General features: G+C 40.2%; 2 protein-coding genes across 2 annotated transcripts; both read right to left on the bottom strand.

The window, feature by feature from the left end:
• Positions 1-200: 200 nt before the first annotated feature.
• On the bottom strand, positions 201-14,833 carry LOC142489106 (uncharacterized). The gene is made up of 3 exons (XM_075589357.1): positions 14,659-14,833; positions 13,779-14,293; positions 201-329 (listed from the first exon to the last, which is right to left on the bottom strand). Exons 1-3 carry the CDS (start codon positions 14,753-14,755, stop codon positions 201-203), a joined length of 741 nt encoding a protein of 246 aa, XP_075445472.1. The 5' UTR covers positions 14,756-14,833.
• Positions 14,834-23,637: 8,804 nt separating this feature from the next.
• On the bottom strand, positions 23,638-24,846 carry LOC142489009 (uncharacterized). Its single transcript, XM_075589234.1, has 2 exons — positions 24,672-24,846; positions 23,638-24,305 (listed from the first exon to the last, which is right to left on the bottom strand). Exons 1-2 carry the CDS (start codon positions 24,766-24,768, stop codon positions 23,638-23,640), a joined length of 765 nt encoding a protein of 254 aa, XP_075445349.1. The 5' UTR covers positions 24,769-24,846.
• Between the last annotated feature and the right edge of the window lie 363 nt (positions 24,847-25,209).

Below are 25,209 nucleotides of genomic sequence, written 5' to 3'. Positions count from 1 at the left end.
TGTGTGTCTACTCACACGAGGCCGTGTGAGTTGTGTATTATTATTTCTCATTTAAATATAATCCATTACAACGCCTCTTTTTTCATTAAATATTATCCATTTACATTGGATGCATCTGTTATGTGAGACCAAGAAAAGATACCTCCCCCACAGACAACACTTACACTGGGCCGTGTGAGTGACTGTATTTATCTGCTGTTTTACATCACAGCTGGTCCAGGTATATTACTGAAATTGACCACATTGCTCATACATGTGTATTTTTTGTTTGACTTGAGGGCAATACTCGAAGAAAGGAGCCGCCGGTGAACAGAAGATCTACACTGGACCTAAAAAGAAAAGAGACGTAAAGAAGAAACAAAGACACCATCACAGAAGAAAAAAGAAAAGGAAGAAGAAAAGAAAGAAGAACCCAAAGATACCTTGATGTGAAAGCATTTACACAAGGCCGTGTAAGTGTATTTACATTTTTATTTCCCTCACCACTTTTTTAATAGAGTTCTATCAGAGAATATTTACATTTCTATACCATATATTATACCTCGACATGTGCTCCCCCTTCTTTCCCTGTTTCCGTTCAACAGGTAGAGACTCCGTGAAAAAAATAGGTGCAACAACAGCGCATATGTAAACAAATAATGTAAAAGCAACCTTAGATACTGTGTCCAATACAATTGATCAATTGGTCTAGTGCTGAGGCACTCACATATTTTATGTAAAGGATTGCATTTTTATTGTTCATTGTTTATTTTAATATTGTAATAAATTGCTCTTTTCATCAATTTTCCCTGGGTAATGCACCATTGCAGGCTATCTGCATGTTTTGTCTTTCTCTTTTCTCCTGAGGTAATCGGTTAAAAGAAGAATCTCGTTTTCCATCCATTCCACATCCTTTCCTCAGGTAGAGACTCCTCCTACCCCTGATGAAGCGTGACAAGTTCACGGGAAACGTGCATCAGGAAGCAGTGACGTCATGATGCTGACGTCCTAACAGTTAACGGTCCAGAGGAGTTGGAGGGACGTGGAGAGGGGTAGTATAGCGCTGGCGCCAGCCTGCATGTGTATATTGTGTCTCGCATGCTGCATTTGGCATTTGGGTGGTTCTGCCCGGCACCCTTCCACTGCCACATATTGTAAGACGGATTATTGTGGGATCTTGCTAGGGCTGAAGCCTTATTGACATCACGTGTATTAGTACAGCAGTACTATACCGGATGGATGTTTTTATTGCTATCTGAGATGAGTGTTGAATGGATTCAGTGGTTAGGGTTATTGTGCTGGTGTTAGCTAGGTGAGGTTGAACTAGGCAGTGTCCTATATATGTACACCCTATTGCCAGATACAACTCAAGCACCCCCTACTAGAAGAACACAACCCAAATCGTCACACAGTTGTAGCTGATTAGCGTCTAGCCTCATAGCAGGTAATCACCTTATGGATAAGGGAGATCGTTTTGTGTATACACAGTTCTGTGTCATTAGAGTCTGTATTTGTGATGCATATGTTATCTGGTCACAATAGTAGGAACACACATGTACCATCGTTTCCCAATTGCACAGACATATACATACCTTCTCTATCCACTAGAGGGTACATTGTGAGGCGCAGCGCACCCCCTGTATTCTCCTATTCCTCTCCTCTCACATGCAGTTGGTTACATAGGGAAGATCATTAGGCTATTTAGCCACTACTATGTACACAGTAGCCACAGTGCCACCTAGTGGATATATTGAGGCATTGTTTAGCCTAATGACCATATTAATAATATCCATTTGACTACACCATACTGCAGTATCTGGACCATATCACTGAGGGGATTTTATTCACATTGATTCATTATAACTTGTATGTTCATTTTAACTATTGGTGTATATGTTAATAAAATGTTATTATTTTTCTCTACTAGTGGGGTCCCTTGGGAACCATGCACTCCTTTAGTTGTCTTGCGATGTTCTGAGCATTTGACTCTGCAGTTATCTCTGCAAAAAAAGTATATCATATGTAGAGTGCATATTGAGAGGGATTCTTTTTTGTGAAACCCGTTTACAGTTCACAAAGTTTTTTGGAATAAATAAATAAACACTCAGACACAGTGTACTTACTACTTGTCGGGTGAAAGGGATAAAAGGCAGATACAGCGCTGGTGAAATAAACCAGCTGAGACCAGAACCCCAGATCTAAAATGCACCATTGAATGACATTAGTTAGAAAACCATTTGGAAATAATTTTAGGTATATCTAATAAGGTGCATTTAAATGTTGACCATGAGCTAGATGTAACCTCTATACCCAACCTGGGAGAGGTGTATACCAGGAGTTGACTGATGCCCTAATAATCTTTGTGTGTTGTAGTAGTATTGAATACCAACATTATAAATAGATATACATATATATATATATATATATATATATATATATATATATATATATATATATATATATATATATATATATATATATATATATATATATGTAGGAGCCCTACGCAAGATCGCCAGGAAACTACAACCCATCCTCCAGGAAGATACAAGACTGCAACAGGTCTTCCCTGAAGCACCCTTATTATCATACAGACAACCCCATAATCTCAAGAATATTATGGTGAGGAGTAAAGTATTCAGTAGTACAATTGAATGCGGGACAAAACCATGCCAGGACCCAAGATGCAAAACCTGCGCAATGCTCTACACTGCGGACACAATACAAATACCACACAGGAATCGGGAATACAAAATCAGAGGAAGGTTCACCTGTTCCTCCAACAATGTCGTGTACCTCATCATGTGCATGAAATGCCCAGGGGGCTGCTACTACATAGGTGAGACACGGCAGGGGCTAAACAAGAGAATGAACCTGCACCGCCACAGCATCACACGCGGAACAAGAGACAGTCCTGTTGGCGAACATTTCTCTGACTCTGGTCATAAGATGAACGATCTGAGGGTTGCCATACTCAAAGGTAATCTTAAAACACCGAAAGAGAGACGGTTGCATGAATACAAATTTATGCAACTGTTCGGGACACTTAGCAGTGGCCTAAACAGAGATCGAAATTTTATGAGTCATTACTGACACAAGTCAACTCTCTTCCCATAAGCGCTACAGGCCATGTCTGTACATACTGTGCTATATGTATGCACACACAGCTGTTTCTCACACATACTTATACTCCTTGTTTTTCCATCCCTATACACCAATAGGGACCACAAAGTATCCACACACACTTTTAGTGTTGCTACTAACTCTCACATTTCCACACCCACCCACACCATTTATATCCACTCCCACTCCACACACAACTTTTGTAAAGCACTGTATATACTGTGGGCTCTCCATTCATTTTTATTCACACTGATACACATACACAATCTTTCATCACTTGCTTTCAGTAACCTTTTGACACCTCCAGCCATAAAACACATCCAAACCGGGGGAAGGACCAGCACAGATAAAATTCCAATAGACACTGTTTATACTGTAGTATAGCTTTTGCTTGCTTCATTCATTGTAACATCGCCGGAAGAAGAGATCAGTGTATCTCGAAAGCTCGCACAAATAAAAGCATTTCGTTAGCCACAGAACGGTATCATCTATTTATTTTTTAATTTTATATATATATATATATATATATATATGTGACAGAAAATATAGACAGCGCCCTTCACACACTACACCTAAATTGCTGCAGCCCTGATAGATGTGGCAAGAAATTGCACCAGGCAAATATGCCCAATAAACAGTGGTGTGAAAATAACTAAATGTATTATGGCAGGAAAAACTAAAAGTGACTATTGGATAAAAACACAAAAGCAAAAAAGAAGTGTGCATAACATATAAAAAAAAAAAAAAAAGCAATAAAAAAGATATTGCCAATTGATGTGGGTAAAAATGACACTGAGTGTCACTGGGACTTAACTAAAAAATGCAAATATAAAAAATGGGTTCATGTGATAAGCAATGAAAAATTCAATACACGATTATGAACCTATAAATGCAGTGAATATTAAAAATACTTAAGTCCACATGTGTCCATGATAAGTTGATTTGCAAAAGGTCCAGGCTGCTTCTTCTTGGGCTCACCGAACTCCCACAGTACCTGTTAGAGAAAAAGAGAAAAGAAGCGCCCGATCCTTGTGTAAAATCAGATGAACAAAGTTTTAATATCTCATGGACAAGACAAATGCACACTTACAATTTGTCTGATAAAATAAAGCATGTTATGGGACCTGCCCATGCACCAACTGAGGACTCCTCGGTCTCTTCTTTGTGTGTGAGTGTCAGTATTGGCTCCAAAAAGGATGTTGCTGTCAGCTGCTGTCTCCAGGGGAGTAATCCTTAGTGTTTGTGAGCACTCAATCTCCACATGCAGCTGCCATTTAGCCTTTCTTCTCACACTTGAAACCGGAAAAAAATCTTCAGGCAAGTCCTTGCCTCCTCACGCTGGTGCTGGGAGCTGCCCTGTCACCGTAGGCTCACTGCCAGATATCCCTACGCGTTTCTTCCGACTCTGCGGATTTCATCAGGGGATGATATATATATATATATAAGGAAAGAAAGAGGAGAGAGCGCACGCCCATAGCGTAAAATTGTATATTTAATGAGGGGAAGGGGGGGTGGGGGGGGTAAAAAATGCACTTACAAAAGTACAATAAAATCAAGCATATGTGATAATAATCACCACCATCCGGTTCAGACTGCAAGCTCTTGGGACAGTCCCAGGCTCCGTTGGTGAAGGATCAACGTGCCCGCAGGTTTCCAGGGCTGGTGTGCTGGTAAAAGTCCTTTTGAAAAAGTTGGCCGTGACTGACGAAACGCGTCAGGGAGCGTCATTACGTCAGACGCACTGGCATTGAAGTCAATACGAAGCGCTGGAGCGGACTTATCCATGCGCAGGTGCTATAGAGATTTCATTACACGGAACTGATTTCTTGGACTTTTACCAGCACACCAGCCCTGGAAACCTGCGGGGACGTTGATCCTTCACCAACGGAGCCTGGGACTGTCCCAAAGAGCTTGCAGTCTGAACCGGATGGTGGTGATTATTATCACATATGCTTGATTTTATTGTACTTTTGTAAGTGCATTTTTTACCCCCCCCACCCCCCCTTCCCCTCATTAAATATACAATTTTACGCTATGGGCGTGCGCTCTCTCCTCTTTCTTTCCTTCTAGATACCTTGTGGACGTGGTTTGTCCACACTGAGGGCCTCATGCAGTAAGCGTTGATAAGGTATTTTTCGGCATTTTATAGCCAAAATTGGGTTTGAGATTCAGTAAGCGCCGATAAGTGCTTGATTTCGGCAGGTTTCGGAGCCGATAATTTGGTTATGGCCAGTCGGCTGCCAAACAGCCTGTTTTCGCCACTGATCGCCACTTTTTTAAATCGGCTGGATTCAAGAAACAAAATCAGCTTATCGGGGCTGATCGGCACTACGAAATTGAGATGTTATGGCCAATTTCTCCCGCCAACTAAAGTTGGCAGTTTGGAGGGGAGAACGATCGCTAAGGCTGCCGGAACGGCACTTAGAAAAAAAAAATCTTCTGTACATCAATGGAGTCAATGGAGCGGGGACGTATAACAGTATAGTACTGTTTACGTTTCATTGCTCACAATACAAACGTCATTTGCATTACAGTGTGGGGGCATTCCCTGCATTGTGTCACAGCTGACGTGTATTATTTGCATAACATTATACTTTTACATGTTTTCAGCATTTGCGGGTCACATTACTCATCATGTGATGATGTGTCAAGGGAAAATAGTATACTCAACTCTTAAAGGAGAATCTCACATCATATCACACATTTTACTGAACTGAGCGACAATTATTTACATGATGTTACACATGTCACACATGTCACACATACACCGTATATTCATGTTCCTTTACATTACACAATGCTTGTAATGTGTCACACATCTTTAAACGTTCATGTACATCTGTCTTCTCATGTTTACATCTAGTTTTGGGTCCTCCCTATTTTCATGACGTCACTTATTGGACGCTCAATCACATTGCATGTTTACATTGTAACCGTAGCATTACAAGCACTTCAACCTAACTTATACACACATGTACAGTAATTCATCATTGGGACACCTTGTAAACTCATTCTATAGCAACTATCCTCATTACAGAAATGCATGCATATGCACACGACTATTCATTGTTGTCAACATGTGACAATAACATGGCTAATTACACATGTTACACCAAACTTTTCCCACGTCAATCTCAGCCTTTTTGTCTAATTACATGACTGACTGTTGCGTTCACAAGTGTTACATGCATTGCACATTACACTATTTATTTTCAAGCAATCTTTGTACAAAGCTTCACGTCACATCATTGGCAAATATCATCATTCCCTGCAGAATACACACAACAAATACTTCTAAGAACAACTGCACACAGCTTGCCACAGAAGTACTTTATTATGTTAATGTAACACCTTGCATTTTACTATGTCACCTGACATCATCACATACCTATTTAAAGGATGCCCATTACCTGCTCATTCACAGCTACTCATTTCAAAATGTTGCGATTGTTTAGGAGACGGAGGAACATTCTTTTCTATGACATGCTTGATGATCAAGAGAATGATATAGGGCAAGGGAGGGACAGACCGAGGGACAGTGACAGGGACAGTCACGCGGATACGACAGGGACAGGGAGAGGGACAGGCCGAGGGACAGGTAGAGGGACAGGAGATCAGAGGAGAAGACAGAGGAGACAAGTTGTGCCTCGTCCGCGTGTGTACAGGGAGAGAACCCTGTTAGATGGGATGAGTGAGGAGGAGATTGTAAGTCGCTATCGTTTGAGTTCAGCAGCAATCTTATCTCTTTATGAGGAGATAAGGGGAGATTTAGATTTTTTCACAGCCAGAGGTCGTGCAGTCCCTGGGCTTGTTAAAATGCTGTGCTCATTACATTATCTTGCTTCCGCGTCATACCAGACAACTGTGGGCATAGTGGGCGGGGTCTCGCAATCTACATTCTCGCAATCTACATTCTCGCGGGCCTTTACCCAGTTTCTCTATGCACTCAATAGACGCGCTAGGAATTATATTCATTTTCCTACAGAGGCGACAGAGTGGCTGGAAGTCAGGACTGGCTTTTATAATATAGCAGGGATACCATGTGTGCTGGGTGCAATCGATTGCACACATGTTGCTTTGATTGCACCTAGTCAGAGTGAGCATGTGTACCGCAATCGTAAGCACTACCATTCACTCAATGTACAGGTGGTATGTGATGCCACGATGAGGATAATGCATGTGGTACCCAAATTCCCTGGTTCCAGTCACGATTCCTCTATCCTGAGGAACTCTTCAGTCTTCCATGCGTTCGAAGAGGGACATTTTGAACATGGTTGGCTGCTGGGTGAGTACAGATTAACATGTTCTAACACAAAACACATTTTTATTTAGGAATGTTGGCATTGTAGAATTTGATCACTAATGTTAGCTTATGTGTGCTCCATTCATTATAGGTGACTCAGGATACGGAATTAGGCTGTGGCTCTTGACTCCGGTGCTAAACCCTCAAACTGAAGCAGAGGAGAGGTACAAAACAGCCCATATATCTACAAGATCTGTTATAGAGAGGACATTTGGCCTACTCAAGACCAGATTTAGGTGTCTGGACAGAACTGGTGGGGCTCTTCTATACAAGCCTCAAAAAGTGTCTGATATTATCCTTGCCTGTTGCATTTTGCACAATGTTGCACTCAGGCACAATGTACAATCAGACCTAGCTGAGCCTTTGGTAGACGAGTATCCCACCCATGTAGCTGCTGAAAATGAACAAACAGCCAGTGGTGGCCAGACACGCCAGAATCTCATCAATTCATTTTTTTCTTGTAAGTAAAAACATATATGTTCCAAGTTCTACTTTTATAGTTAAATTATGTTATCTTAACAATAATGTTTTTTTATATACCCTTCTGGTAGGACACAGATGAATATGGGTTGCACACCTTTCTTTTCTCTGCTGTGTGCACAAAGGGATGTGGCACCGGTATGTTATTGTTGCACAGGTTATATAATCCCTCTTCAATTGTACTTTAGTTGTGTGTATGTGAATACAACTGAGGTAACAAAGCACTAATATTTTAGCATTGTGTTGTTCCTTATGCTAACACAATACACATATTATGCCCATACTCATTCATGCTTCTAGTATGCTTACATACAATGTTATTGGTGCAGTGTAACATGTACATCCATATGATGTGTATACCAGGCTGATTTACATTTTGAATGTCATTAAATATACATGGTGTTGCACATTTAACACCAAATACACACTTTGCTGTGTTGTTTACGGTACTGAAGATGGCATGTCAATGTTTGCAATTTATATATTGTTCCTTTGCATTATAGGTATATCTCCAGTATGACTGATCATGGTATGTATATTTGCTGACATCTCTCATAAGATGTGCCTACCTCAATCTTCCTATAATTATTTGAATTAATAACCCAACATATTGGTTTAAACACAAATGTAACATACATGTACTTTCTGTATCATGTATATGCATTTAGCTACTCTTGAGGTTTCATGTGCATTGTATTAGAAAATGATTACTCACATTTCATCACATTTTATGTATGTTTCCTTATAAATTCCATTAATGTAATATAGAGGTGTTTGGAGAAAAGGGGTTAACTGTACTTATTTGTTTACTTACGGGAGATCATTCATCACGGATGAAATTGACTGATCATAACACTCCATGCATGAATGCCTGTAATCACAACAATGCGTACTACATCTTATATTTAGCAATGTAGGTGTTTATTAATGCTAGGAATTAATAGTCAACATTAATTTAAATTTGTGACATGTGTATGTATAAGTCACACGTGTGTGGATGTGTCCTACATGTACCAAGTCTAAAACTGTTAACAGAAACCACAATTTTGTCGCAAATGTTACTGTCATTTAGCATTTATAATTTCCCAATATGACAATGTTGGTAATATTTTTGGAATGTCAATCACGTCACTTCATCATTATCATGATGATAATTATCAAGTATTCTCACAATTGTAACGTCAATCACGTGCACATTAGCATAGACACACTTTTTAAGACAACTGTTTGTGTCTGTATCAATTTGTGTAGGATCCATGTATAACACCGACAAATGATAACAGCAGCTTTATTATGGTAGCTTATATCATCATATTGACTATACTGTTTATTTTTAGAACGTTTAATAAACACAGTAAACTATAGTTAGTTAGGTTAATGAAATATACACAGAAACGTACTTCATTACATAATGTTGATGTCATATTCAGAACATCATGCATTGTAGGGGACCACAACATCTGGCCAATAACATTATTTGCTACAGTCCCAAACCATTTTATCAACATACCCATGTAACAAGAGATTTTTAACAATAAATGGCTAGTTGGTTGTAAGTGTCCTTTACATTGGGAGAAGGAGTGGCTCAGTGAGTAAAGACACACACTGGCACTGAGAGTTTGAAGCAGGGGAGTCTGGTTCAATTCCCGGTGTCGGCTCCTTGTGACCTTGGGCAAGTCACTTTATCTCCCTGTGCCTCAGGCGGCAAAAAATAAATTGTAAGTTCCACGGGCCAGGGACCTCAGCCTGAAAAATGTGTCTGTAAAGCGCTGCGTACAACTAGCAGCGCTATACATGAACATGCTCATATTATAATTATTATTATTGTTACATAGTTTCGACAGTCATACGTTCCATTACACAATAGAATACACAAATGTGTTAGCAGAGTGGGAATGGTTGTTATATATAAAACACACCATGCCATAAAATGCTAGTAGTAATTAAACACTGAATAAAAATTCATGAGGCACTCTTTTGCAACATCATTATGTTAATTAAGTGCTTATGCAATATAGGCATATGGGTATCACATTTTTAATTGTTTGTTAATAAGCGCTGCAAGCAATATAAAATTAGTTCCATATGTAGTATAGTAGTCGGTGGCTCCTCCTCACAATCATCTCATATAAAGGTAGACTCTTCTGAAATCATACATTGATCCGATTGTATCTTCCCCGACATCTCTGAAATACAGCAAACACATGATGGTCAAAGATGGCACCTTACTATATATGTATCCGTGACAACGCGTTACACAGCTCTATATGATTGTGTACATACACACGTCAGTCACTTATATGTTAGAAGTACAAGTGTACATCAGTATATAATTTTTCTTTAAATTGGTAGCAGCCATAACTATGTATATGAAGTGAACGTTGCTTGTATACTGAAAAATGTGCGCGCACATCTTAGTGTGCGCACGCACTTCACGCTTGGCTCCACTAACTGTTAGCGCATGCGCAAAACAAAGCGTACGTTGTGCGTTCAATACATGTTGAAAATACCAGTAAACATAAAATCTTTATTTAAAATACAATGAAGATGAAACTACATTCGTTCTAAACGAGTACATCTGTATTCTTTTTAAACAGACGTGTTTGGACAGAAAGCACGGCGATAACACAATGCGCAAATGCAATACGTGTGACGTCATGTTAAGCCAGCGTGAAACGCACGCTAACACTCCTCCCACTCAATTAACATTTGGCTAACGCCCAGTTGACGCTTACAAACACTGAGCCGCACGCATGACACACTGCAGTTACCGTTACTATAACAAAACATGACAGCCAATAGGCTTTGAGGCGCGCACGTCGCTTGGGGGCGGGACTTACATCCGTAATCCTTTTTAAGGACGCCTTGGCCCATGACAAGGGTCCCACATCATACGTGGTGGACCCGATTTTAAATGTTGTAGATGTTGCATGATAACAAAACAGGTATGTGTTAGAGTTATGGTAAAATGTTGCTAATATGTTTAAAGGGATAGGAAAGTACGTATATTTATTCCGTCAGCAATGTGTACTACTCTTTCAGGTTCTACTATATTGTATTAGGAAACAATTTCTTTGTGATCGCTACATGTTATGCAGTCTGCAATGTTACGCTGTATCCACGCATTGAAAGTGAAAATGGTGGTTACAAAAAAAAAAAAAATTTAAACGCAGAGTCAACGCATAACGATTGTTATATTTACCATTCTTCTAGAATTAACTCTTCGTCTGGCTGCAACTGGTCGCTCCAGAAATGCAAGGCATTTTCATCCACGCTTGACCCAAACGCTGAATCCAATATGAGACACATCTCCTCCATGAAGCGCTCATAGGAATCGCCACTGCTTTCTTCAAACAATTGGTCCGGAGGTAGGTTCATTTCTTCGGGTACCCATTCCAATGCATTTTCAGCTGAAAGGCTTGGTACATAATCATAGTACTTTTGTTGTTGTACAATGTGGGTTTCAGGAATGGAGGGTGCAGATATTGCAGCAGGTATCGATTCACACGGAACAGTAGTAGCGGATCCATTGCTATTGGCATTAGGAATAAATATGCCTTTAAGCACAATATGTGTGCCCTCTTTCACGGTGAAATGTTTTTCCTTGGCAATCTTCCAGAAACCATACTTGTCTTCTAGCTAATCCTGCACACGTTCAAAACAGTCATTAGTTGATAAAGTGAATCTTACTTAGGAATTAAAATTGCGTGCATGCCCACGGTCTTGGTAATAAGGATATTTTGCTCGAATCAAATCATAGATTTGGCGTGTGCTCGCTTTGTGTCCGCAAGTTGTCAAAATCGCTTCTGATACCATGTAATTATACCCTAATTGCGGATTCATATTTTTAACGAATTCATCAGCCATTGCAGATTAGCACAAAAGATGTGTGCAGGTATCTGTTCTTTGCTCATAAAAATGAAACTGCTCAATGGCTAACAAATTGCTTTGTTTCCTTTTCAAGGTCAACAAAAGTATAAACTTTTACTCCTTATTTCAAACGCCAATTGGATCTGTAGTTTTAATTGGTTGAACATTTGTGGTTTCTGATAGCCGCTTGTGGGACAAACATGTATCCTTTTTTTATCTCGTTTCTGAAAACATTCCTACACTTTTATTTCAGTAACATTGAGTTTTCTTGAAAAATAACAAAGAGCACTGTGTGAAAATAGTGCTTAGACAGCCATATCAGTAAACACACACACCTGCAAAATGAAATGTTTCTTTCCCGCATACATTTCTGTGTGTATTTGAAAGTCTGGTTAACTCCCTGTCTGCATGAGTTTAAATACGTGTGTATCTATATATATACAGTATATAAATATATCTCTCTCATAAATATATATATATAAAGTGTATATTGTACTATATGTATATTGTGTGTATATATATATATGTATATTGTGTGTATATATATATATATATATATAATTTTTTTTTTTTTTTTTTATTGCAGGAGTACACACAACATATTGATGGCAGTAAGTAGGCCTTGTATGAAACCTAATTAAATGGTGATAAACATGAGTGAATTAAGTAATAAACATTTGTTTGCGCCCAATACTGTTAGAGGCTCACACTTAGTATAGTTCTCAAACATTAGGCCTGTATTATTAAAATACTGTGTTTTCACAAGGAAGCATGAAGTGTATGTTTTTTGTAAATACATCTATACCAGTTTAGATAGTACTATATATACATACACACACACACACACAGTGTGTGTGTGTGTGTGTGTGTGTGTGTGTGTGTGTGTGTGTGTGTGTGTGTGTGTGTGTGTGTGTGTGTGTGTGTGTGTGTGTGTGTGTGTGTGTGTGTGTGTGTGTGTGTGTGTGTGTGTGTGTGTGTGTGTGTGTGTGTGTGTGTGTGTGTGTGTGTGTGTGTGTGTGTGCATATATCCATACATACTACATATATATATTAGTATACATTCAGAGATGTTCTTGAAACAAGAACACATAAATGATTAAAGGACAAAATTACAATGCCCAAGCAAGGCAAAGGTAAGTAATATTTAACACATAATCCTGCTGTACACGTACAAGAAAGATGTTTGCAGTTAAATAGGTGTTTTTTTAATTGCATGTGAATAATATGCACATGCAATGATTACATCAAGTAACACACCCAAATGCAATGTTTTGCTGCAAAGTCAATGGCAGCTTCTCTAAACTTAGCAACTGGCTCCTGGTGGACCATTACTGAATACACGATTCATACATCAATATTAATAACACTATTCATTAATTACGACTGTTAAAATTTCCAAAACTTCACGTGTACAAGAACATACTTGAAAGTTTGGAAACAACACAGTGTTCAGCATACATACAATATTAATTAGATAATCTGAAGTCAACAAAACAAGGCCAAAGACATATTTAGTGAATTATAACATTTATTTTTTTTGTTCCTTTTGAGAGCGAGTAACAGGCCTGCTTGTTGTCTCTTGGATTTTCCTTTTTCTTTTTGCAACAACTTTAGCCACAACAGAGCCACTTTGAGTGGCCTCTGGCACTTCACGGGCAGGGCTTGTGGCCAGTGACTCACCTACAGGGCTTTTGGGCAGTGACTCACCTACAGGGCTTTTGGGCAGTGACTCACCTACAGGGCTTTTGGGCAGTGACTCACCTACAGGGCTTGTGGCCAGTGACTCACCTACAGGGCTTTTGGGCAGTGACTCACCTAAAGGGCTTTTGGGCAGTGACTGTTCACGGACAGAGCTTGTGCCCACTGACACATGTGAGCAAGTTGGTAGACACTGCACAAGTGATGGTTGGTTTGTTTCATGTGTGTCTTTTTTTGTTTGTGTCCAAAAACTGGTCAGTATTAACTGCTTGTGCTGTTTTGTTTTTGTTGCCTCCTTTGTAGGTGTCAGCTGCTGATTTTGTACAGATGGCAGCGGTAGGATGTCGTCAGGAACCTGCACAGCAATGTCTGCTACTTGACCGGTAACATTCGGACCTGGGGAATGAAGATCATATGCATGTGGTGAAAAATGACCAGCATGTACAGATCCTGCCTGTGAGGTGTTCAAGTTGAATTGTGGTACATTAGTCATTCTCAAGTAATTTGCTTGGGTTTGCTGAACAACTAATGCTTCGAATGAGGTGTTGATTTTTTGCAACTGTTTAGGCACTTCAATGAAGACTCTGTGGAGATGTGCCAATTGTGATACTGTTTCTTCCTGCAGTGCAATCATCCTTTCCAGCACTGTCATCAGGTCAGAATGTCGACGATTTTCTGCTTCCACAATTTTTCCCTCAGAAGCTACAATTGCATCGTATGTGGTAGTTGCTGGACGATTTGGCGGTAAAACAGTTTCAATTGGAACCTCTTCATGGTCACTTGCTTGTATTTCTGTGTCTATGGCGGCATCATCATCATCATAATCCTCATCATCATGTTCTACAAATAAATGTACACATTATTAAATGGCATGTTAATCTCTGCTGTGTTACTATGTAATTCTTCTGTGTCATAAGTAACACCTAACATGTTTCCATACGTTTTATAACCTCACATTAAAAACTACCTTGACTTACGAATAATGTTTGGACTCAGTATGAAATATGAATGAATGAAAACTTGCTCTAAACTCAGAACTCCTACATGATAGTTCACATCACTAACACAATACATGTTGCCTTACACTTCATTTTCACTGACACTAAGTAATCCTATTTAAAGAAGATGTGCAAAACAAATAATGAACATGACAACATAACATATAGAAGTGCACATATTATATGGCCACCAACTGATACACTCACCTTCTAGGTGTGTTGAGCTGCATGACCCAGGTGAAGACACTTGTTCCATCTCAGGTGACACATGTCCTCCAGGGGCAACTATATATAACAATAACATTAGTTTTACATTTACATGTGTAAATATTGAACAAACACTTATTGTATGTTCTGTATTTATGATTACCTAACAGCATCAGTTCCTTAACCGAAAATGTGTGTGTGAAAGTGAACATAAATAGTTGTAATAACAATGTACATGCCTGTGAACTTAGAACTTTTGAGTTCCCTAACATACAACATACTATGTTTCTGCAGTAATGCGTGAGGATAAATAGATTAAATTTGTACATAAAAATCATATGTTGTGTAGTGATATCAGTATCATAATGTACATAACTATCATGAGATGACCATTCACAATGGTTATCATGAAGGTGGTCATATTGCAAAAAGTTTTGTTTTTGGTACAGGATATGTGTGGTACATTAATAGAAGATGTGGCACACCTGAATGTGGCTGTCACTCAACAAGACAACACATGCAGTGTGTGATAATGTGTCGTTGATAGTAGTTCAACTATAGATATGAGTGAACTAATGTGTGACGTACGGTTTGATAAGTAATGAGTTGTTGGGGCATTTAGTAGCTACAGTTAAGCTTTCAAATGAGTGTGATTAACTTCAGTTGTGCTAGTCAGGTTGTAAGAACGGTATTCCCTTCCCCAAAAAGCCTAATCAGCCACACCTTTCAATTACTTCAAACAGGTGAAAATGGTGTGAACTAAGTTGACCCTAAAATGAGCCTGTAATTTGTGTGTGTGCTGAACCCCACCCCCTCTGTTGAAGTGTATGCTGTGATGAGATATTAATTGCAGCTGCTTTAACACAATGTTAGAGGAGCTAAATAGTCGTCTGCACTGTTTAAGTTATGAACACAATGACATAACATATGCTACGTGTGCCTCATTATGCTGTCTGTATATGACATAAAGAAAAAATGGACCTTTTCATAAACAACTATAGATGTGTTAGTGCAAGTGATGTTTGTAGGCCGTTGCATGCAATATATTTGATGCATGTTTAAAATAGGCAGTAATGTCGTGTTTGTAGGAGTAAAATAAATAAAATACACAATAATATTATACATATTTATGTTCTGTACCTGTAGCTACTAATAATTTCTCATTATCATGTGTTACACATGTGTGCTACCCTGTTGTTCCCCATCTTCGCCCACCATAAATTGCTTCCAATGCAGCAAAGCATTGTGGGAATTCACATGCAAATGAGCACGCAATGCAACGTGGTATATTAGTTACTGCTTTTAGTAGGACTACAACAGATATGTCTAATTTGACACACACACACTATATATATATATATATATATATATATATATATATATATATATATATATATATATTGTGACAAACGCCCCTCTTTTGTAGTGCTGACGTCTGTCTGGGTTCTTCCCGACACAGTCTTCTAGGGTTATTTAATACAAAAACAGGATCATGCAAAGTATTAAGCTGCTTAACTCAGGCTTCTGCCTGCTTTATTTTCATCCAAGTAAGGTACTGCAGCTTTAACATGTGTAGGTTAGAGGTACTCAGATACTTTCATTCAGCAGTTCACTCATTTCATTGTTACAGTATTTCCCACACTGTTATTTCAAGTAAAAAGAAACCAAATTATATAAACAAAATCCTATCCCTTTCAGGGATCTAACTACACATCAAAATCAGTCTCTCTAACAGCTGCTGGCCAACTAAACTGGTTCCCCAGCTTAAAACAATGCTCTCTCATTTAGGGTCACAAGATACAGCACAGTCTTTTAGCAACAGCAGTAACCATTTGTTTGTCTTATCTGTTTGGGGTGTCCAGGCAAATCCTCTGGTAGTGTGATACGTGGAGAGGCCGTCAACCTCGATACTGGATGCAGGAGAGTAGCGACACCCCCAGCCCCCAGGCTCCAAGGAGAGAGAGTGAAATGCAAAACCTCTCTGCTCTAAATACCTGTACATGTGATTAGAAGAGCAGGTGAGGGAGAACTAGAGCCATTGTAATCTGTGGTCTGGATTTTCCATCCAGCTGCCTGAGTTAATGTGAAGCTGTGGAACGGATCATTTTTAGCTATTCCTGCACTTTCTGCTCTAAAATGGGGCAGAAAGCTGCCTAACATCTTTGGACTATGTCACATATCCCCCTCCCCAGCTCACACCTACTGGGGTGAGCGGCCATGGACCTCACTGGGGTGAGCGTCCTACCTGAAATACTTGAGCTAACTCCTCAGTACAACATTAAGTATTCACATGATACGAATATGAACTTCATTATAAATTTACCAACCGAAAAGGGCATTTTTTTTTCCATATTGTAAGCTACCAATATTTTTTCTCTTATACTACAGCCTTGTAATCTTAAGGGCCATCAACCCTGTATATTAATTTGTAGTTTAGCTACATTTTCAACACAGAGAACCAATATAACATTGTAATATTGACAAAATGCTTATTTGCATAGTTAAGTGTCCGTGACATAGTCCACACGTGTAATAAAAAAAATTAATCGGTCAGTTCCCCCAAACTTTTTTTTTTTTTTTTTGACTTCCAGTCTATTGCATCCTTTGACTTTATTTCATAGCCCGCTGCAACCTGCAAATGACTGGACTGTTTCTTTAGCTTCTGATGAGACCCTTGGACCAGATTCTCCTTGGCTCCACAGTGTGGTCCAGATTGGTGAGATATGGAACTATTCAGGCGCCGTGTTAACCTTCGTTGTTTTTTCTTTTCAATCTTTGATTTCCCTTTTGTGGCCATTACTAGGCCTTTCTGTTTTGGAGACCTAGTTGCCTCTGTACAAACGTAGTCCATATTAACCATGTCATCAGGATCTGTCAACAAGTTTGTGTTTTCAGGAACTGCCACCCACTTGGCTAAAACATCTTCTGTGTTGTCCTGGGTGTGTCCACTAGTTTGATAATCTTCTGGACAACGTAAATGAAATTGAGGATCTGGATTTTTGAATTCCAGATCAGGGAGTATATTCTCAGGAGGGTGCCTATCTGTTTCTGGAATAACAGCAGCACAATCAAAGTCAATTATTTCTCCTTCCTCTTTGTCATCAGTGAGGGCATTGAGTTTACTTTCCCTGGTCTCCTTTTGTGACCGTGTCTCTTTTAGCCTTGGAATCTCTTTCTCCAACGTCATCTTTATAGCAAATCGTAATATTGCAACAGCATTGAAGATACACGTATAGGAACGTACCGCTTGCTTGGTTAGGAGGTAGGATTGATAGCCCGACTGAACCACTTTAGCCGCATCTCCCATGTCCGTCATCTGTTTCAGAGTGAGGTTTAACTCTGTTTCATTTTCTCTATTCTTGACCTGCAGCTGCAGGTGCTCCTCCCGGGTCTTGTCCAGCTCCAGCTGCAGCCGGGCACCCTCATTTACCGTGTGGTCCAGCTGCTTGTAGATATCGGCCATCTCGCTTTTATAGCGCAGTGTCAGGCAAACCACCTGACGGACGGACACCTCCTCTCTCTTGGCGCACTGTATCTCGCGCTCAGCCATCTGCTTCTGCAGCTCTCCAACCTGATCGTGCCAGACCTCCCTCAGGGTCTTCACCTCTTTCTGGTGCTTGCTCTGGGTTTGCATCAGCGCCTTCATTTTTTGGAGCTCTGCAGATTGTGTCGCCTGGATCGCCGCTGATTCTGTATTCTGCAGTGCTTCCTGCATTTCTAACTTTTCCTGGATCAATTGCTTCTCCACTTTTTCTGCTTGGTGAAGTTTCTCATCACCTTCACTGATCTGGTCAGTCAAGTCTGAATTTTTCTGTGTCAGACTTACATTCTCTCTTTTTACAGTCTCTAAATTACTCAGGGTATTCTCATAGGTTTCCTTCAATGTACACAGCTCTGTGCTGCGAGAGTAGACCTCATGGCGTGAGAGTTCCAGCTCTGCTTTAAGCGCGCTAGCCTCTTGCCGAGAAACCCCCAACTCTGTGATGAAGTTTTGCACATCTTTCTGGGACATCTCATAGCATAGTTTCCAGTCAGTTCTTGTTTTCTTTGATTCGCTTGGCTCTCTGCCTATGATGGTAGCAGTAGCCTTTGTCATCTCTAGGCGTGTCGTCATTCCTGGGACGATTGCGCCAGGCCCTATGGGCTGTTGCTCATCTCGGCGCCTTTCTGACGCATGTCCTGACAGTGCAGGTTCAAGTGGCTCGGTCACTTCCCCTGTGACTTGAGGAACAGTTTTCTTTCTTTTTGCTTTATTAGCTCCAGAGATATCAGTGGTCCTGGGCACACACTCACTGTTATCAGCTTCCACATCTTGCTTGCACTCACAGGGCGTTGCTTGCTTTTGCAGCTGTTTGTCTTTGAAAATTTTGGGGCACACATCTTCCATGTGACCTACTTCACGACAGGCCCAGCATACTAAATTCATCTGTGGGTACGGCTCTCCTCCAGGGTCGTGATCATAGTATGGCCTGAAGGGACACTGTTTTGTATGGTTACGTACATTACACAACAAACATTTCACGTCGGCCATTTTAGAAACCCGGCAGGGACAATTGCTAGCTGCAATTTCACTCACTTCAGCAACTTACATACAGCACTTGCTAGCTGCAAATTCACTCACTTCAGCAAAAGACATTAGCTTTACAAACAGCACTTGCTAGATGCAAAAAAAAAATTTTTTTCTTCAGCAAAACATTTTGGTTTTCTGTTTGGGTTCAGGGTGCTATTGCATCCACACTTCGCACATTCTCTGTGTATGCTAGAAGCACAACTGATATACACAGTGGAACAGACTTCACTCATAGCATCTGTATTTTACTTCAGCTGGGCGGCCATTTTAAACCCCCGCATTTATTTGCAAACCCACAGACTTTAGTGTCTGCCCGCATTTTCCACCATATGTGACAAACGCCCCTCTTTTGTAGTGCTGACGTCTGTCTGGGTTCTTCCCGACACAGTCTTCTAGGGTTATTTAATACAAAAACAGGATCATGCAAAGTATTAAGCTGCTTAACTCAGGCTTCTGCCTGCTTTATTTTCATCCAAGTAAGGTACTGCAGCTTTAACATGTGTAGGTTAGAGGTACTCAGATACTTTCATTCAGCAGTTCACTCATTTCATTGTTACAGTATTTCCCTTATTTCAAGTAAAAAGAAACCAAATTATATAAACAAAATCCTATCCCTTTCAGGGATCTAACTACACATCAAAATCAGTCTCTCTAACAGCTGCTGGCCAACTAAACTGGTTCCCCAGCTTAAAACAATGCTCTCTCATTTAGGGTCACAAGATACAGCACAGTCTTTTAGCAACAGCAGTAACCATTTGTTTGTCTTATCTGTTTGGGGTGTCCAGGCAAATCCTCTGGTACTGTGATACGTGGAGAGGCCGTCAACCTCGATACTGGATGCAGGAGAGTAGCGACACCCCCAGCCCCCAGGCTCCAAGGAGAGAGAGTGAAATGCAAAACCTCTCTGCTCTAAATACACTGGCGACACACTTTATTCGAGCTCGGCTAGTCCCACGAATTCGGGTAAACCCGGGTGTATTGAGGTTTGTGACTGTTTTCTGCCCGAGTGCATTGGGTTATTTTCCAGACAGGGATTGAAGCATTTTATTCCCGCTGGCTGCAATACTGCACAGTATATATATATATACTGCATTACAATTCATGAATTTATGCCATCTGGTAGACACGCGAAGCATTGCAGCCTATTAAATCCTAATCATTATCATTTAACAGATCAGCCACCCATCAGCCAGGCATGAACCCAGGCTGGGAAGGCAAACGCAACGGGGCTTGTCAGAGGTGAGGAGCGGCGCATTCCAGGTATCTGCCAGGTACATACTGGGTATTTGCTCGAATAAAGTGTGTCGGTGCAGTACCTGTACATGTGATTAGAAGAGCAGGTGAGGGAGAACTAGAGCCATTGTAATCTGTGGTCTGGATTTTCCATCCAGCTGCCTGAGTTAATGTGAAGCTGTGGAACGGATCATTTTTAGCTATTCCTGCACTTTCTGCTCTAAAATGGGGCAGAAAGCTGCCTAACATCTTTGGACTATGTCACAATATATATATATATATATATATATATATATGAGAGACAGAGAGAAACACACATATACATATATAGATGTAGGTATGTTTATATTGGGAAGACACTATAAAAAGCTGCGTAAATATGCTAAATAATTGTAAACAACGACACGCCTAGTACAGTAATATTTCTCACCTGGTGGAAATTGTGAGGGATAAATTCCAATATCACGGTCACCAGCCAATCCCTCCACGACGACGGGAAGTAATTTTGCCCGAAGCAGCTCCTCCAATGGAGTTAATATCAGACGTTGTGGTGTCGGCCCACCTCCAGTGCCAGTAGCATGCACGCGTTGGTCTTGTATTTTCTTTTTCAATTTTGACCTAATATCATCAAATCTTTTCCGACAATGATACTTGTCCCTGACACTATTCCCACACGCATTGACACCAATGACTATTGTGTCCCACATTTCTTTTCTGCTTGATGAACTTGTCCGCCCTTGAAAAACATATAAAATAAATGAGGTAAATTAATAATAATAGAAGCACCAGTTTCCTACACTACTAGCTGTTCCAAGAGATAGCAAACATGCTGTTTTAGGTATAATATGTGAAGCACATGAGCATTCACTACTAAACCTATACATGTAAGCAAGCTTTCATTCATATTGTATGCAGTTATGGCAAATTGAACGCCTGTGTTTAGTTGTCCTTGTAACGCATGATAAAAAGCTGTGTTTCCAGACTAATTAACATAGAAAGATATTCTGTACCCATATTTGCATATGAACAAAACTCAGATGACCTAGGATCACATGTATTTGAAGAATAAATGTAAAGGTACACTTACCTACTAAATGTCCATAGATACTGTCATAGTGCTCCAGAATCCCAGTGACAAGAGCTGTATTTTCCTGGTCATTGAAGCGAGGATTACGTGGCTTCTCCACACGTTTCTTCCGAGCAGGTTTAGGGTCAGAGCTTGGCTGGTGCTGACTGGACTCTCCTTCTTCCAATGGAAGAGCCTCCAAAAGCTGGCCACCAGCAAGCACGCCACCACCAGACACCCCATCAGCAACTGCGCCACCAGCAGCACTCCCAGCACCAGCACTCCCACTCCTAGCACCAGCACTCCCACTCCTAGCACCAGCACTCCCACTCCTAGCACCAGCACTCCCAGCACCAGCACTCCCACTCCCAGCACCAGCACTCCCACTCCCAGAAACAGCACTCCCACTCCCAGCAACAGCACTCACACTCCCAGCAACAGCACTCACACTCCCAGCAACACCACTCGCAGCACCAGCACTCCCACTCCCAGCAACACCACTCGCACTCCCAGCAACATCACTCCCCTGAACAGTACGTTCACTCCGACGCGTACTCGAACGAGTAGCACTCCCACCAGCATCACTCTTCCCACGCTTTGCGGGCATACTTACAGCACTCACAAAAAACAGACAACAAATGTACAGCCAATCACACGAAACACTTCCACATATAAAACAAGACAAAGATGTAAACAAAACAACAAAGGACAAAGCTCTCCCAATACACAACAAGTCTCTCAGTCAATATGCAAATCTTCAATCACCAAGCTCTGTGCGTCTCTCTCTCTCTCACTCCCAACAACACAGAGAATGATTAGCAGTACACGTTGCCTTTAAATATGGCGCGCTATCCAATACATGCTTGTTTCGCCTCATTCAGCAAGATTTGTGATTGGGCAACCTAACAGCACCCCGCCACGCACGCCGATACACCTGTGTGTGATCGGCAAATCATCGTGAGAGTGGGCGGATTTGTTTTCGGCTTGATTTTGAATGTATTCGGCACTTACTGCATACGGAGAGGAAAAATCGCCAATAACATGACTAATCGGTAAGCTTGCCGATTTCACATAATCGTCGCTTACTGCATGAGGCCCTGAGAGCTGCCGGAGACCCTGCATACCAGCACCCATCTAATTTATTGGAACATTTTGAGAACTGGTTTTTCTTTCCTTTTTGCTTTTTTCCTTATATGTCAATTTCAATCACATGTTGTTTTATAATTGGTATGTGCCCAATATATGATCTGTAGGTGTTTATATTAACTGTATATGTTATTTAGGAATACCCCCACAATAGTTCACATTTATTAGGATCTATTAGAACTATTACATCTACACTGGTTTACTTCTATCAGAGGCGCAGCTTTTTTCTTTTTTGTTTGTTATATATATATATATATATATATATATATATATATATATATATTTATATATATATAACAGCACCAAGTCACATAGATACAGATGCATGTGTAACATGCTCAGTCACATATACAGCTTAGCGCTGCATAGGTTTAAATAGAACACCTATACAGTACACTGAAGTATAGGGCCAAATAATTAGCTCCAAAGTATGTTATAGTATTTGCTCAAATGGTAGATATATATTCTGGTTAGCTGCAATAACGTCCAACTAAACTAAAACAGCTCCATGTAGGAGTCTCATAACATCACTACGTGCCCAAAGCACGTTACCCTCCAGCTATAGAGCTTCCTCAGGGACATTTACTGACACTCAGAATTTTGTAGAAGCCAACACAAAGGCTTTACTCCAAGCGGGGTTAGGGTTAATGGGGAAAGACATACTGTAGCCTGTAAGGCAACTCTGACCTGTTACCAACCCACTTACTGTATGGGAGATAATACTTAGAGTGGGTATGTGATATAATAGATTAGCATGATGAATGATGAACAGATAACCCCCAAGCAAACGGGTAGTACTCACATGTTGATGAATGAAAAAAGGATACCTGGCGCTTAAAAATTACACTATGTCCATACGAAACACAATCAGTCTCTTGAAAAAAAACTCAGAGTCCAAATCATGGAGTTGATGTCTGTAGATTTTCTTCACTGCGGCAACACACCAATCTACCTTTGGCAGAACTCATGGGTGAGTTGGTAGACACTGCACAAGTGATGGTTGGTTTGTTTCATGTGTGTCTTTTTTTGTTTGTGTCCAAAAACTGGTCAGTATTAACTGCTTGTGCTGTTTTGTTTTTGTCGCCTCCTTTGTAGGTGTCAGCTGCTGATTTTGTACAGATGGCAGCGGTAGGATGTCGTCAGGAACCTGCACAGCAATGTCTGCTACTTGACCGGTAACATTCGGACCTGGGGAATGAAGATCAGATGCATGTGGTGAAAACTGACCAGCATGTACAGATCCTGCCTGTGAGGTGTTCAAGTTGAATTGTGATACATTAGTCATTCTCAAGTAATTTGCTTGGGTTTGCTGAACAACTAATGCTTCGAATGAGGTGTTGATTTTTTGCAACTGTTTAGGCACTTCAATGAAGACTCTGTGGAGATGTGCCAATTGTGATACTGTTTCTTCCTGCAGTGCAATCATCCTTTCCAGCACTGTCATCAGGTCAGAATGTCGACGATTTTCTGCTTCCACAATTTTTCCCTCAGAAGCTACAATTGCATCGTATGTGGTAGTTGCTGGACGATTTGGCGGTAAAACAGTTTCAATTGGAACCTCTTCATGGTCACTTGCTTGTATTTCTGTGTCTATGGCGGCATCATCATCATCATAATCCTCATCATCATGTTCTACAAAAAAATTCTACACATTATTAAATGGCATGTTAATCTCTGCTGTGTTACTATGTAATTCTTCTGTGTCATAAGTAACACTTAACATGTTTCCATACGTTTTATAACCTCACATTAAAAACTACCTTGACTTACGAATAATGTTTGGACTCAGTATGAAATATGAATGAATGAAAACTTGCTCTAAACTCAGAACTCCTACATGATAGTTCACATCACTAACACAATACATGTTGCCTTACACTTCATTTTCACTGACACTAAGTAATCCTATTTAAAGAAGATGTGCAAAACAAATAATGAACATGACAACATAACATATAGAAGTGCACATATTATATGGCCACCAACTGATACACTCACCTTCTAGGTGTGTTGAGCTGCATGACCCAGGTGAAGACACTTGTTCCATCTCAGGTGACACATGTCCTCCAGGGGCAACTATATATAACAATAACATTAGTTTTACATTTACATGTGTAAATATTGAACAAACACTTATTGTATGTTCTGTATTTATGATTACCTAACAGCATCAGTTCCTTAACCGAAAATGTGTGTGTGAAAGTGAACATAAATAGTTGTAATAACAATGTACATGCCTGTGAACTTAGAACTTTTGAGTTCCCTAACATACAACATACTATGTTTCTGCAGTAATGCGTGAGGATAAATAGATTAAATTTGTACATAAAAATCATATGTTGTGTAGTGATATCAGTATCATAATGTACATAACTATCATGAGATGACCATTCACAATGGTTATCATGAAGGTGGTCATATTGCAAAAAGTATTGGTTTTGGTACAGGATATGTGTGGTACATTAATAGAAGATGTGGCACACCTGAATGTGGCTGTCACTCAACAAGACAACACATGCAGTGTGTGATAATGTGT

This window comes from Ascaphus truei, chromosome 1 (genome assembly GCF_040206685.1).
Source record: "Ascaphus truei isolate aAscTru1 chromosome 1, aAscTru1.hap1, whole genome shotgun sequence".
Classification (NCBI taxonomy): domain Eukaryota; kingdom Metazoa; phylum Chordata; class Amphibia; order Anura; family Ascaphidae; genus Ascaphus; species Ascaphus truei.
Note: the sequence above shows the minus strand (reverse complement) of the source record. Positions and strands in the feature narration are given on the sequence as shown.

Excerpts from the sequence above, each read along its gene's own strand:
- LOC142489106 (XM_075589357.1), bottom strand. The coding sequence starts at position 14,755 with ATGTTATTGTTATATATAGTTGCCCCTGGAGGACATGTGTCACCTGAG. Across the intron at positions 14,294-14,658 it reads CAGCTCAACACACCTAGAAG|AACATGATGATGAGGATTAT; the intron begins GTGAGTGTATCA and ends ATTTATTTGTAG. Across the intron at positions 330-13,778 it reads ACATCCTACCGCTGCCATCT|GTCCAGTGTAGATCTTCTGT; the intron begins GTACAAAATCAG and ends TTTTCTTTTTAG.
- LOC142489009 (XM_075589234.1), bottom strand. The coding sequence starts at position 24,768 with ATGTTATTGTTATATATAGTTGCCCCTGGAGGACATGTGTCACCTGAG. Across the intron at positions 24,306-24,671 it reads CAGCTCAACACACCTAGAAG|AACATGATGATGAGGATTAT; the intron begins GTGAGTGTATCA and ends ATTTTTTTGTAG.